Source organism: Colobus angolensis, unplaced genomic scaffold (assembly GCF_000951035.1).
Source record: "Colobus angolensis palliatus isolate OR3802 unplaced genomic scaffold, Cang.pa_1.0 Scaffold311, whole genome shotgun sequence".
Lineage (NCBI taxonomy): Eukaryota > Metazoa > Chordata > Mammalia > Primates > Cercopithecidae > Colobus > Colobus angolensis.
The window spans coordinates 1,136,857-1,151,358 of NW_012116389.1; the positions used below are offsets into that span (position 1 = coordinate 1,136,857).

General features: G+C 40.9%; 1 protein-coding gene across 1 annotated transcript in view; it reads right to left on the minus strand.

Moving 5' to 3' along the window:
* ULK4 (unc-51 like kinase 4) overlaps window positions 1–14,502 on the minus strand; it is a 728,320-nt gene that overhangs the window by 206,262 nt on the left and 507,556 nt on the right. Inside the window, exons 33-34 of the mRNA XM_011950984.1 lie at window positions 10,325–10,491; window positions 2,747–2,845 (exon numbers count right to left, since the gene is read on the minus strand). Of these exons, the coding sequence (XP_011806374.1) occupies window positions 2,747–2,845; window positions 10,325–10,491 (266 nt within the window). The remainder of the gene's footprint in view (window positions 1–2,746; window positions 2,846–10,324; window positions 10,492–14,502) is intronic.

The window sequence follows — 14,502 nt, forward strand, 5'->3', positions numbered from 1 at the left end:
CAAAAAGTAGCCTCCATTCAGAATATCTTAAACTATGAAAAATGCATCTGGAAATGACTCCATGCTTGAGCTAGGAATATCTTCCATTCATGAAGACCTCCAAAACTTAAAAACAGCCAAAACAGAATGGCTTTTGAATCAAAAGACTGTATTTCAGTGAGACTATTCCCGAATATGGAATAAAGTTAAGAGTTTAACGTGTTTGCAGTTAATCCAGAGGCCAAGGAGAATGGTGGTAGGGAAAATGTAGACATTGAGTTCAGACACCGAGCTCTCTTGTATTTTTATCCTTTCTAACCTTTGGGGTACCTATTTGGAAGGTAAGGATGGGCCTATGTCATAAGGAAAGAAGGGCTAAATAAGATCAAAGGTAAAGCACTAATAGAATCTAGCTCATTGTCAACACTGGTTAACAGTGGTGAAATTGTTGTGTATTTTTTTAATTTTTTAAAATTTAATTTAATTTAACTTAATTTTTTTTTGAGACAGGTCTCACTGTTTTACTCTTTTGCCCAGGCTAGAGTGCAGTGATGTCATCATTGCTGGCTGTGGCCTCACACTCCTGGGCTCAAGCAATCCTCAAGCCTCAGCCTCCCAAGTAGCTAGAACTACAGGTGTGCACCACTACACCTGGCCAAATTTTAAACATTTTTATAGAGATGGAGTCCTGCTGTGTTGCCTAGGCTAGTCTCAAATACTAGGACCCAGTCGATTCTCCCATCTCGACCTCCCAAAGTGCCAAGATTACAGGCATACGCCACCACACCTGGCCTGTATCAATTTTTATACAGCTATTATTTATTGAGCATATACTATATGCCAGGTACTGTTCATTTAATCCTCAAAATAATTTCATGATCTCATTAGCATTACTAACATCATTTTATAGACGAAGAAACTGTGGCATCAATAAAGTAAGTAACAAATATTGTTACTTAATATTTGTCCAAAGTCACACAGCTGGTAAGTGGTAGAGCTAAGCTGAGCCCATGCCCATGAACTCTGCATGCAATACTGTCTTGCATTATTACTGAAATTGTTCACTCCACTTTATTTCTCATATTTCATCTTCCATGTAGTTTCTAACTTGTAATTCCATGGAACATAGATATCATAGAAAAATTCCATTTAAGAAAGTGTAACTAGATGTTCTTAACTAGAAAGATGATAAAATTAGGCTGGGCGTGGTGGCTCACACCTGTAATCCCAGCACTTTGGGAGACCAAGGCGGGCAGATCACTTGAAATCAGGAATTTGAGACCGGCCTGGACAACATGGTGAAACCCCGTCTCTACTAAAAATACAAAAATTAGCCAGGCACGGTGGTGGGTGCCTGTAATCCCAGGTGCTTGGGTGACTGAGGCAGGAGAATTGCTTGAACCTGCTAGGCGGAGGCTGCAGTAAGCTGAGGTCATGCCACCTCACTCCAGCCTGGGCAAGACAGCAAGACTTCGTCTCAAAAAAAATAATAATAAAAAAAAATTTTAAAGATGATAGAATTAGCAAAAATATAAAGTTAAAAATAATTAGGAACAATAATTTGATTTTTAAAGACTGGGAAGTTTTGTAGGCAGTGAAATGATATGTTTAAAACAGTTTTTAAAATTTCTTATTTTTCTAGGCCAGGCGCAGTGACTCAAGCCTATAATCCCAGCACTTTGGGAGGCCGAGGTGGGCGGATCACGAGGTCAGGAGATCGAGACCATCCTGGCTAACACGGTGAAACCCCGTCTCTACTAAAAATACAAAAAACTAGCCGGGCGAGGTGGCGGGCGCCTGTAGTCCCACCTACTGGGGAGGCTGAGGCAGGAGAATGGCGTGAACCCAGGAGGAGGAGCTTGCAGTGAGCTGAGATCCGGCCACTGCACTCCAGCCCAGGCGACAGAGCGAGACTCCGTCTTGAAAAAATAAAAAATAAATAAATAAATAAATAAAAAATAAAGTTTTTATTTTTCAAGATGGAGTCTTGCTTTTTCACCTGGGCTGGAGTGAAGTGGCATGATCTTGGCTCACTGCAACCTCCATCTCCCAGTTTCAAGGGATTCTCCTGTCTCAGTCTCCCGAGCAGCTGGAATTACAGGTGCGCACCACCACAGCCGACTAATTTTTTTTTATTTTTAGTAGAGACGGGGTTTCACCATATTGGTCAGGCTGGTCTCAAACACCGACTCAAATGATTCACTCACCTCGGTTTCCCAAAGTGCTAGGCTAAAACTGTTTAATACGTCCAAACTCTGAATTTCTGTTGAGCTCTTTTTGTATATTCAATGGTCTTGTATAGTCTTACCTGTTTTTATTTAATTTTGCTTATTTCATTCCATTTCTATTGAGATTGAGGGGGTGTGCCCTAGGTCTGTGTCTGTGCTTTTGCATTTCTGGGGGAGTCCTGCATGCCAAGTCAAACTCTAAAATATCTTTTTGAAAATAAATTGATTCCCATAGCAATTTCTTCTTTCTTCTTATAATTCATTTGTTGAATTTTTTACCTCACATTCATTAAGAAAGTAATTAGATTTGAGATTTTTGAGATTTTGCCTTACCTAAACATCTATTTAAATAAGTAAGCCACCTGGTTTTAAAATAAAGTAGAGATTTAGTTTTCCAGGCCAAATAATCTTCTGAAAGTTCTTTTGGCTCTAGTTTTGAAGGGAATGAAAATAACACAGAAACTCAAGAGATCATGAAATTCAAATACAATTACTTCAATTTCAGTAACGCGCCAAAAGACATACAGGTGAGCTCTTACCAGCGGAATGAGCAGGCTAATCAGGTCTGTTAAAGGTTTGCTGAGCAGCAGCAGGTCTTCTGCAGCCTGAGTGTCCTCTCCTGAGCCAGACTTCTGGGCCTGGAACAGGGAGAAGAGAAATGAAAGACAGTCTTGGTGATTAGTCAGCTTGGCTAAAGGAAACAGGACCGCTCTGTCTGGCAGACACAAGGGGGTGAGGAAGCATTCTACCTCGGTTCCCAGGGATGGAATAGATGGAGGCCCCAGAAGAGATACTATGCTTTGTTATGACACAAGGAGTGTAGCTATTGCCACTGCCACCAGCTCAGGCTACAGAGGCTGACCTCTGTACAGCACATAGATAAAGGAATTACAAAGGTTGCTGCTGCTGGAGGAATAATGGTGATGTACCATATATTGCAGTGGGGAAAGTGGGGAAGGACTTAATCTTTTTTTTTTTATTTTTTTAGATGGAGTCTCGCTCTGTCACCCAGGCTGCAGTGCAGTGGCACGGTCTCAGCTCACTGCAACCTCTGCCTCCTGGGTTCAAGCGATTCTCCTGACTCAGCCTCCCAAGTAGCTAAGATTACAGGCTCTTTCCACCACACCTCGCTAGTTTTTGTATTTTTAGTAGAGACGGGGTTTTGCCATGTTGGCCAGACTGGTCTCTAACTCCTGACTTTACGTGATCCACCCATCACAGCCTCCCAAAATGCTGGTATTACAGATGTGAACCACCGCGCCCAGCCAAAAGCACTTTATCTTAACCATCCTAAGACCTGAAGAAAATGAACTTTAGAGAAGCTAGGTCGTTTGTCTAACATCTCACAGATAATGGATGACAAAGCCAGAGAACCAAACCCAAGCTGACTCCAAGTCACAAATGCTAATCTCCTCTGAGCATATTTATGCACATTACGATACATACCAAGTACATTCTGCTGTGCTTTCCTTCTCTATATTGCATACATATGCTCAAATAACATCTAGAATATTTGTCCAACATATCACTGCATGAATAGGCTTCAAATACAGGTCTACATTCCTGTGAATGTGTAGACTTAAATGGCAATGAAAATAAATGAGTGAGTGGTTTTTACATTGTGTGTCTTCTCCCAGGGGTTTTATAGAATTATCTAGTTCCAAAGGAGACTTCTATCACAGAGATGAGTAATTTTATATTGAAAAATGGTATGGATTATTTTTTGCATTTGCTATAATATGTATATACTCTTCCTGTTTTCACTTTTACTCAGAAGAAACAAAACCACTTTTCAATAATGACCTTTGCCAGAGCCAACAGAGCAGGCCGGAGGCTGCCCTGCCTTGAGTCATTAACCTGGACTCCAGGGCCCTTTTCATAAACGCGTAGTTTCCTTCTGCGCTTCTGGCCTATGGACAGAATTTCAGTTGCCCGTTTTCTTTGGTTCAGAAGAACTTGACTGAAAATCGGACACCTGTCTTTTAACAACCTGCACATCTCAACAGGTAAGGAGAACAAGGGTCATCATTAGCTTGGAGCTTGCCTCTCACTTCCCTGACTGACTTTATCAGAAACGAAGAAGTTCCTTTCAGGAAACAAATGTGCAGCACTATCCAAGAGGCCTGAACCTTTATCTTGGCCGTTGATCCCTTGACCTCTGAAACATTATCTGATATGGAATATTACCACATTATCCCTTAGAGCAGATTGATTTCCTCCTGGGAGAGATAAGGCAGTCTTGCAAATCAGCAGTGAGGCAGCAGTGAGGGGTGTGGTGCCTCCTTTCCAAACACACATAAGCAAGCAAATGGGGCCACAGCACAAGAAACACTGTGGGATTTTTTCCACCAGGATGTCCCAGTCCTCCAGATCCTCCAAGATCTACATAGTCATACGTCATAGTCGCCGAGAAACATCGGTCCAGCCTAGCAGCATTCATGTGGCCACCTCCTTGCAAAGCTGCCAAGAGTTCCAGAAGAAAGAGAATGCTGCAGCTTTGCACAACAGAGAGGTGGCACAAAAGAAAGACATTAGAAATTCCACTCTCCCCACAGGAGTACTGGCCCACAAAGGAAGCTCTGTGCAACAAAAGGACATCTGCCTGGATGCAGCGATAAACACCGAAGCCCCCAGAATCAAATGCAAAGGCCCAGGCCTGACTTGTATCTCAGCCTCTCTCCAATTCCGCAACATCAGACTCCCTCATGTCGGCCTCCCAACTCCTGGATTTCCCACCCTTTGTGTGCATCTTGTACAGGGCCGGTGTCCCTGTCACCACACCATGACTGTCTGCTCCATCCAGGTCCTCTGATTTTGCCTCTGGTCCCACTGACCCCTTTCCAGAACTCACTCCCTTTTGTCATTGCTGTGTGTGAACTTACCCCACTCCTAGCAATCCCCTAGCTGTTATAGCCCAGGCAAGAGAGGAAGCTAGCCTGGGCTAGGGTGGTAGCAACAAGGTTTGAGAGAGGCAATTGGATGAGTTGGATATGTATGGTAAAATCTACATGATTTGGTGACAGATTAGATGTGGGATATAAAAAAGAGGGAAATTTCAAGAATGCCTCCCAGGTTTCTGGTTTGCATGGCAGGGTGAGTGGGGCAGGGCTTGCTGGCCGGGAAATGGATTTGAGGGGTAGATCTTGAGTTCGGCTTTGGTCTACGGGGAATTCTGGTGGTCATATTGAGCAAGCTGCTAGGTATATGAATATTGACTTCAAAGAAGAACTTTAGGTAGAAATATACATTTAGTAGCCTTAAACATATCAAACTAAAGAAGTGGACATTCCTTTGAAACTTGTCATCCTTTTAGTTAAACCGTGAGATCCTAGAAGGTGGGGACTGAATCATATTCATCTTTGCATTGCGAAAGTGCGACATGATGGTGTTTGGGGAGCACAGTGAGTGTTAAATTGATCCGAGCCACACCACTGACAGTTATGCTCCACTGTGTGCTAAAACCTGCTGGAGATATAAGACAGGAACTGGGCTGGGCGTGGTGGCTCATGCTTGTAATTCCAGCACTTTGGGAGGCCGAGGCGGGTGGCCTGTCAATTTCTGAGTCATATTTAACATTAAATAGCAATACAGCATTACCTAAAATGAGATAACAGAAGACAGCTTCTCAGCATTAAAACAAACAAACAACAAAAAAACAGGCCATGTATAATACAATTCTCTTACATCTAGCATTGCTACACGAATCTAGCACACAGAAGTAGATAATCAATAGAGGTCTGCTAAACATACACAGAGGTAAGGCATCTATAAAGAACAAGAGACAGTTAATTCCTCAAGTAGTTCCTGTCTTATTTTATTTATTTTCTTGAGATGGAGTCCTGCTCTGTCGTCCAGGCTGGAGTGCAGTGGCACGATCTCGGCTTACTGCAACCTCTGCCTCCCGGGTTCAAGCAATTCTCCTGCCTCAGCCTCCCACATAGCTGGGATTATGGGTCCCCGCCAGCACGCCGGGCTAATTTTTGCATTTTTAGTAGAGATGGGGTTTCACCATGTTGGCCAGGCTGGTCTCAAACTTCGGACCTCATGATCCGCCTGCCTCAGACTCCCATGGTGTTGGGATTACAGGTGTCAGCCATCACGCCCAGCCTTTATTTTTATTTTTTGAGATGGAGTCTCGCTCTGTCACCCAGGCTGGAGTGCAGTGGCATGATCTCAGTTCACTGAAATCTCTGCCTCCCAGGTTCATCAAGTGATTCTCCTGCTTCAGTCTCCCGAGTAGCTAGGACTACAGGCGTGTGCCACCACGCCTGGATAATTTATTTTTTTATTTTTAGTAGAGATGAGGTTTCACCATGTTGGCCAGGCTAGTCTTAAACTCCTGACCTCATGTGATCTGCCCACCTGGGCCTCTCCCAATGGGCTGGAATTATAAGCATGAGTCACCATGCCCAACCCAGTTCCTGTCTTTATATCTCCAGCAGGTTTCAGCACACGGCGGAGCATAACTGTCAATGGTGTAGCTCCGATCAATTCAATTCAACACTTACTGTGCTCCCCAAACACCATCACGTTGCACGTCCACAATGCAAAGATGAATATGATTCAGTCCCTATTCTCTAGGATCTCATGGTTTAACTACAAAGATGACAAGTTCCAAATAATTGTGCTAAGGCAGAATACGAAAACTGCTATAACAGAGGTAGAAATACAGTTTGGGTGAAGGAGGGAAGTAGGATAATGTCACAACTGACTTCATCACTTGGATGGTGGGGACAGGGTTTACTAGGAGTCATATGGAGTGCAGATATTTCACATGTGGAAATTTCATGAGGAAAGGCACAGGACAAGCACAGCATCCATTTACAAGATGGCAGCGCAACTAACTGGTTGGGGTATGGGCAGCATGGAGGTCAGGCAGATGGGCTGGGAAGGTACCCTGGGGCTCGATTGTATAAGCCTTTGAATGTCTTGGCAAAGAGTTGGAACGTTATAGATAATGAGGTGTCACTGAAGTTTTCAAAGGAAGGGAGAAACTATCAGGACTATGGGCTATGACAGAAAAATCTCATCCGCATTCAACAACCAGGCAGAGGGTAGCTCATGGTGAAAGCTAACAAGGGGAAGGCCGTAAAGAAATCAGATTTGATAATTATAAGAGATGCTAAAAATAGACAGCCCCCAAAATAGCCCCCAATCATGGATAGCCTTTATGTGTGTGTGAGACTAAGGAAGACTCAGTAGCCACATTACAGTCTTTCAACAATACTGATGTATCTGCAAATCAACAGCAGTTTAATGGTCCTACTATCAGGAGGATGATGTAAAAAGCTTCCCCATACCACCTCAGAAAGGATAAACAAGGCCCAGAACGGAAAGTCAGGTGACCTGAAGTAGAATAATAAATATTTGTCTTCCCTACAAAAGCCCTCCCTAATCTCAAAATTGGGTTTGGTCCCCTGCCTCATTATTCATTCTGCAGCATGTAATACCCTTCAATGGCTGCATTTTCACACATGCAATAAGATGAAGACTTGCTTCATTATTTGTATGTTGACAGTCTTCTCTATTAACCTGTAAGCTTCCTGAGAGCTAACACCCTTTCTCCCTAGATTCCTGCTGAAATTACAGGTGCCTAGCCCTATGCTAGGCTCATAAGTACAAAATAACTCATAAGCCTGCTAGGAGTTAGTCAGTAAATATGAACTGAGTGCTCTTCCATGCACCAGGACTTAGAAATGAGAAAGTCATGGCCCACAGGAGGCCCCCTGTAAACAAGAAAGGAAGAACCTTTCTTCTTGTTGCTGTTCATGATACAGTAACCACTTATTGGTCACCTTCACTGGGCCAGGTATATGTATGCCACTTTACATCTATACATAATTACATATATTTTATTCTCCCATTGAAGTCTCACAACCACCCAGCAGAGTGGTGATCACATCTACTTTCCAGATGAGGAAACTGATACTCAGGTGCAGTAACTTGCCCGAGGTCATACAGGTGGTGGTATGTCTGGGATTTGAATCTAAGGCATTCCAACCTGCACGACCCACATGTCCCCACCACACCAGTGAGTCTCAGGCACTTTGTCTCTGCCTCCATAATCTTTTATACATAACATTCAGAGGTGAACAGGGACCAGTTCTAAATCATGGGGAAGGTAGTGGGTAGGGACTGAACTTCTGATGGAGATTCTGATACATGCCTGCCTTTGCTCCCCCATACACATACTTGCATCATACCACTCTCCTCCCTGGAAAAGTGCTTTGTGAATCTAAGTATCATTATAATTTTAAACACTGGCCTCTCTCAATTTTTCTACTTTAAAGAAGCTCCTATTAGAAGTAGATATAGGTTTCAAGTGCAGAAGAATCTCCAGTGTGAGAAGTATGTCTATAAATGGAAGGGGTGACTTAGGGTTTTGGAAAGTACTTATGGCTCAGTGTTTCAAGGCAGATGTGTCTTTGATTCACATTCCATTTCTTTTCTCAACTCTTTCACCTAATTCAGCCTCAAGGACGACTCCTCCTTCATATTGACACCAGGTGTCATGGAGATCAAAGTCAGTGGTCAAGGCCAAAAGCAATACATGGCAGATATTATGAGGGATGATTTAGAAAGACGATAGCAGTAAAATGTACAGTGGTGTTGAAGACTATAAAAACAATAAAAAAAACCAGTGATCTACTGGGAAACTAACAAGTTGGAAATAGAAAATCCAAAAATATTTTGTATTAAGGAGTTTCCTTTTACAACATCCCTGAACATCTACCTAATCACTTATAGTAAAAAACAGAATTTTTATTGTTCTGAAGATTTTTAACTTCTGATCCTTTTTTTTTTTTGTCTATAATTTAGAAGAAAATCTTTTACAGATTACCATCAAGGTATCCTGTAAGAATAACTATCATCTACATCTCAAAGAATTACAAAAAACTACCACTATGGAAACTGAAATAAGAAACCATATTCTCTGAAGAGAAACTTAATAGAACAGAGAGGAAAAGATAGGAGAAATACATAATTAGGGATTATTTAAGTATGTAACAATTATTTACTGTTAATTTGGAATTCTTATAAATGAGCTAATAAAAGCAGCTAGGTAATTCAAAGGCCATGGCTTTTTAATTAATCTACTCGCTTTACAGTTTGGGTTAAATACATAGTAACTAATAATATTTGTTGAGGGGATCTTGGATTTATTAAATCACATTAGACAAGCTAAATACTTGACCAGCTTAACTATGGATAAAAGATACCATTTATCATAATGATGAATAACAGAGGCTATCCTGGGGTCTAGGGATTCATTCTTGGCTCTACTACTGTGACTTTGGCAAGGTATCAAAACAGTTTGGTTTCAACTTTAGCTTCTGCGTCTATCCAAGCTTGGATGCTACCATTTGATATACATCTCTTGCAATTGTATCAGGATTTTAAAGATAACAATAAATTCACATTGGCCCTGTCACTTGATCTAAATATCAGCTGACTCCGTTGGTTAGAGCATTAAATAAAACAGGCATAGGAAAATACTCTATAAAACCACATCTCCTTCCTGCCTTACAGTATGATGCTAAGTAAATACAGGTTACAGTTTATGGCTAATTGGCTTTTTCCATAGCCACTGAATACACCTCTATTCCTCAAAACCGTCTCACAAGTCCATGGTATCAGTCAGAAGGGAAAGCAAGTTGAGCTTATGAGTTACATATGTATGTATATGTGTCTACAAACACACATATGCATGTGTATGTACACAAACCCTCAATCCATTATTCCTAGAAAGCTGACCTATCCTGCTAAGGGGGAACTGGAGAGCCACCTCAGTACATGAAAGGCTGCAAACTACTTGGCCAAAATAGGATTGTGCCTAAGGCAAATGCTCTCCTTGGTCAGGAGTGGTTTCCCAGCTAATGCTTGCTAAGTCTTTGCTTAGTAGTAGGCCTTTCCTTCTTTCTCTGAAGATTTTGATCAAATTCTCTGTTCCTGACATTGGTCACCCAAAGATGACTCTTCGGAAGACATACTCTATAGAATGACACGTTCTTTTAAATAAGTAAAGACACAATAGAGGAAGATAAGAAAGAAGAGAATGAAAGGGAAGCATGAAATGGAGTAGGGCTGCTCAAGACACAGGAAAACAGATCCTCTACCTGCAAAGCCAGCCGTACAATACCGGAGGTATAGGTCAGCATACTGTGCAAAATATCAAGCAGGGAAAAGAGCAGTGCAGCTGCCATTTCATTGTTGTTTTTATTGTCCACATCCAAGCAGAGTGTGGCAGTTTCAGTGAGCAGGTTACAGATGTGACTGACAAGTCCTGAGGGTAAAAAAGGAAAAGAAAAAAACCTCATCATTAAGTACACAAATGTGTCATATGAACCAAAAAGAGAGGCATTCTGGCTCAATGTCGCATACACCCAATGCAATACTTAAACTGTACTCTTATCAGATTCACTGAGGAAAGTTGTTTAAAATGCAGGTTTTCCAGGCCTCACTCCCAGAGAGTCTGCTAAGGAGTCAGGGATGGGGCTTAGGAAAATACTTGTTAAAGAAGTTCCCCCCCAAGTGATTTTGACGCAAAGGTGCCAAACCACAGCTTGAGAAACACCATCCTACATGGGCAGGCTTCACAGGGTCTGAGGACTCCCTGACACTGAAGGAAAGCAACTGTCCCCAGATTCTTGTTTGAAGGCAGTTTTCTTCAGTGCATGAGCAAGGGCCACAGTGGACCCAGTGGTCTGGTCTATCTAGCAACTGGGTGATTTCGATAATGCAGTCCAAAAATGTAAGATTAATTACAAGAAATTTGAAAATTAGAAATTACCAGGCGCCATCCCTTTGTCTCTGCAAACCTCATATTGACAGTGTGGTTGGTCTTTACTGATGTTTAGTTTGACACAGTCTGTTACAATAAATACATTTTCACATTTTGGGGTGTTACTGTTACATTTAAATTGACAGTTTTATTCTATTATATAGTGTTACCCTTTGAATTCACAAAAATGAAGTACAACAAAAGTAAAATTACAACATGAAATAATGTTATAAACCTAAATGATGAATGAGAAATTTGGGACCAGTAGAGCATAAATTCAGATGTTCTTTAAAAAAAAAGTGAACACTCTAAGATAAATATTTTACACACACAGATGGGCGAAAAGCATGGCAAGGAAGTCTAATGTGTATTAAAAGCTACATTTTCTTGGACCTGCAATCTACTTGTCCCTAATCCAGATGATCAACGGAATGGAAACTCAGCCAAGCACAGCCATATAAGTTTTGGCATCTCTTCCATACAGTGCACCTTGTCACTTCCAGCAAAACAATACAGTCTTCCTGACAAATGCAAAATTATCACAAAATTATCAGATTACAAAAGTGAACTAATTTTGTCACTAAAGGCAGTGACATAGAATGATAGACGCATCATTCAAAGTTATACCTCCTGTGGCAAAACAAAAAAAAAAGGTATAAGTCTCACACAACTGCTAAGATGCTTACAAAAACAAAAACAAAACTGAGTTTCAAGGCTGAAAATAAACACACTTGAAAGTAGAATGAATTATTGTCAAAATTTCCTTATCAAATGACAAGGTCTGATAACCCACATCATCAATGATACACAGTGCAGAAAAGCAATTATTACAGCATGTGCACTGCACCAGCAGACATACTCCTTAGAGTTACAATGCATCATCCATGTATAGGCTAAGAATCAGTACTTGGCATCTGTGAGCTGTAGACAGACTAGCAGGGCTTGAAAACACAGTATTTGGTAAATATACACTGCAAGAGAACAGGTTTTTCATTTGGGAGTTCCTGATGACTTTGTGACATGTCACATAGACAGTCAAAGGTAAAAGGGGTGAGCACTGGTGGAGTCCAGCTCTGTGAGCCGCAAAGAAGGATACAGTTCTTTAGGAGGCAGAGGTGGGCCCCAGAGCACCCATCTACATACTGCTTACTGCAGAGTAAACAGCTAGTGGGCATCAATGTTCTTCTTGATCTTCATTCAGTCTTCAAGGAAGGAGTGCAAAGAATGAATGCAATCAAATGCCTGCTGGGACAGAAAGTATTTCCAGTCTACTGTGTAAAAAACAGGCAACAAATGCCAAGCTCTGATTTTACACACTGAAGTCATCAGCTCCCAAGGGAAGGTTCTCAGATAAGATTAGAAATGAAGTATGAGATAAAAATATATCTTCACAACAGTGATAATGCCAGCAAAACCCATTAATATGATTTTAAGAAGCAGATCTTGGCCGGGCGCAGTGGCTCAAGCCTGTAGTCCCAGCACTTTGGGAGGCCGAGACGGGAGGATCACGAGGTCAGGAGATCGAGACCATCCTGGCTAACACGGTGAAACCCCGTCTCTACTAAAAAATACAAAAAACTAGCCGGGCGGAGGTGGCAGGCGCCTGTAGTCCCAGCTACTCGGGAGGCTGAGGCAGGAGAATGGCGTGAACCCGGGAGGTGGAGCTTGCAGTGAGCTGAGATCCGGCCACTGCACTCCACCCTGGGCGACAGAGCGAGACTCCGTCTCAAAAAAAAAAAACCAAAAAAAAGAAGCTGATCTCAGGCATATTTTCAGTGTTCTTCATAGCTAGAACTTTCATTTCAGGGTCAAAATGCATGTTTTTCGTGTTTAAATTTTTTATTATGAAAACAAAGTCATGAGACAGTTCAGCAAAATGAACCTTCATTACCCTTTTCAACAATATCAATATTGTGTCTATTTTATCTGTCTTTTGAAAAGCATTTTAAAGCAAATACCAGAAAAAATCTTATTTCTCCTGTAAATACTTCTGTATAGTATAACACATAAAGACTCGTTTTTAACTATAATACCATTGCCACTTTTAAAAATTAATGTATTTTTAATATACTCCTCAACTGTCTCCAAATTATCTTTTTATAATTAGTTTCTATGAATCAGGATGCAAAGCAGCTCCGCAAATTCCATTTGGTCATGGACCTTAAGTCTCCTTTAATGTCTAAAAGTTCTTCCTCTACTTACAATTTTTTATGCCACTTATTTGTCAGATAAATTAGAATAGTTTTCTTGTAGATTTTCTCATAGAATTGTTCCTACATCCCTTCATGTCCTGTAAATTGGTAATTGCACCTAGAGACTTGATTTAATTCAGGTTCAATTCCTTTGGCAATAATACCTGGGGCTGGGTTCTTTGGATTTCCTGTTGCATCTTATTTGGAAAGATATACCATTTGTCTTAGTGATGTTAAAACCGATCCATGGATTCAAGGGTTGTTATTTTGAAAAGAAAAGGCAAGATAAATGTTTATTCTTTCCTGTCATTTACCACTTTCAGAACAATGATTTTGGAGTGTTAGCAACTACCAAAGAAAAACAAGGTGTGAAGTGGGAAAGGTAGAGGAAGACAGAAACTACCAAAAGTTACTAATGCATTCATTTTGTAGCATCATTGTGAATATACTGGATTTTTAAATAATATATATTATGAGTTTTGATTTCAGTCACTATTCATTTGTATGCTCAATATGTTCTACCTTTGGCCATGAAAAGCTCCTTGAAAGTATCCTTGCTTCTGCTATAATAACATGCCCTGAGTTCATATTATAGAATTCCTGCCTCTGACTGGGCATTAGATGCTTCTACAAGGAGCCCTGGTTTCGTTCAATGATAATTTGTACTTAGAGACCATGGTCTGAGTACTCAGGGTGTTCATTGCTACTGAGTCACTGATTCAGTAAACAGAGATAGGAAGGATCTATCTCTTTAAGACAAAAGCGCTCATGAAGATATTTCTAATGCCAGAGTCCAGAAACAGACCCACAATTATATGGTCAAATGAATTTCAACAAGGAATTCTTCAGAAAAAAATCCTTTTCAACAAAAGGGTAAGGAAAAACTAAGTATCCAAATAGGGGGGAAAAGAGAGATCCTTGACCATTACCTCACACAATATACAAAATCTAATTTCAGATGAATGATAGATCTAAACATACAAGCTAAAATTATAAAGGCTCTAAGAGAAAATGTAAGAGAAGATTTTGCAACTAGGAGGTAGGCAAGATTTCTGAGGATTCCAAAATACCTGGTCTTTAAAAAATGGATAAATTAGATACAGACTGGCTAACTGGATAAAGAGTCAAGATCCATCAGTTTGCTATACTCAGGAGACCCATCTCACATGCAGAGACACACAGAGGCTCAAAATAAAGGGATGGAGGAAGATCTACCAAGCAAATGGAAAGCAAAAAAAAGCAGGGGTTGCAATACTAGTGTCTGATAAAACAGACTTTAAACCATCAAAGATCAAAAGAGACAAAGAAGGCCATTACATAA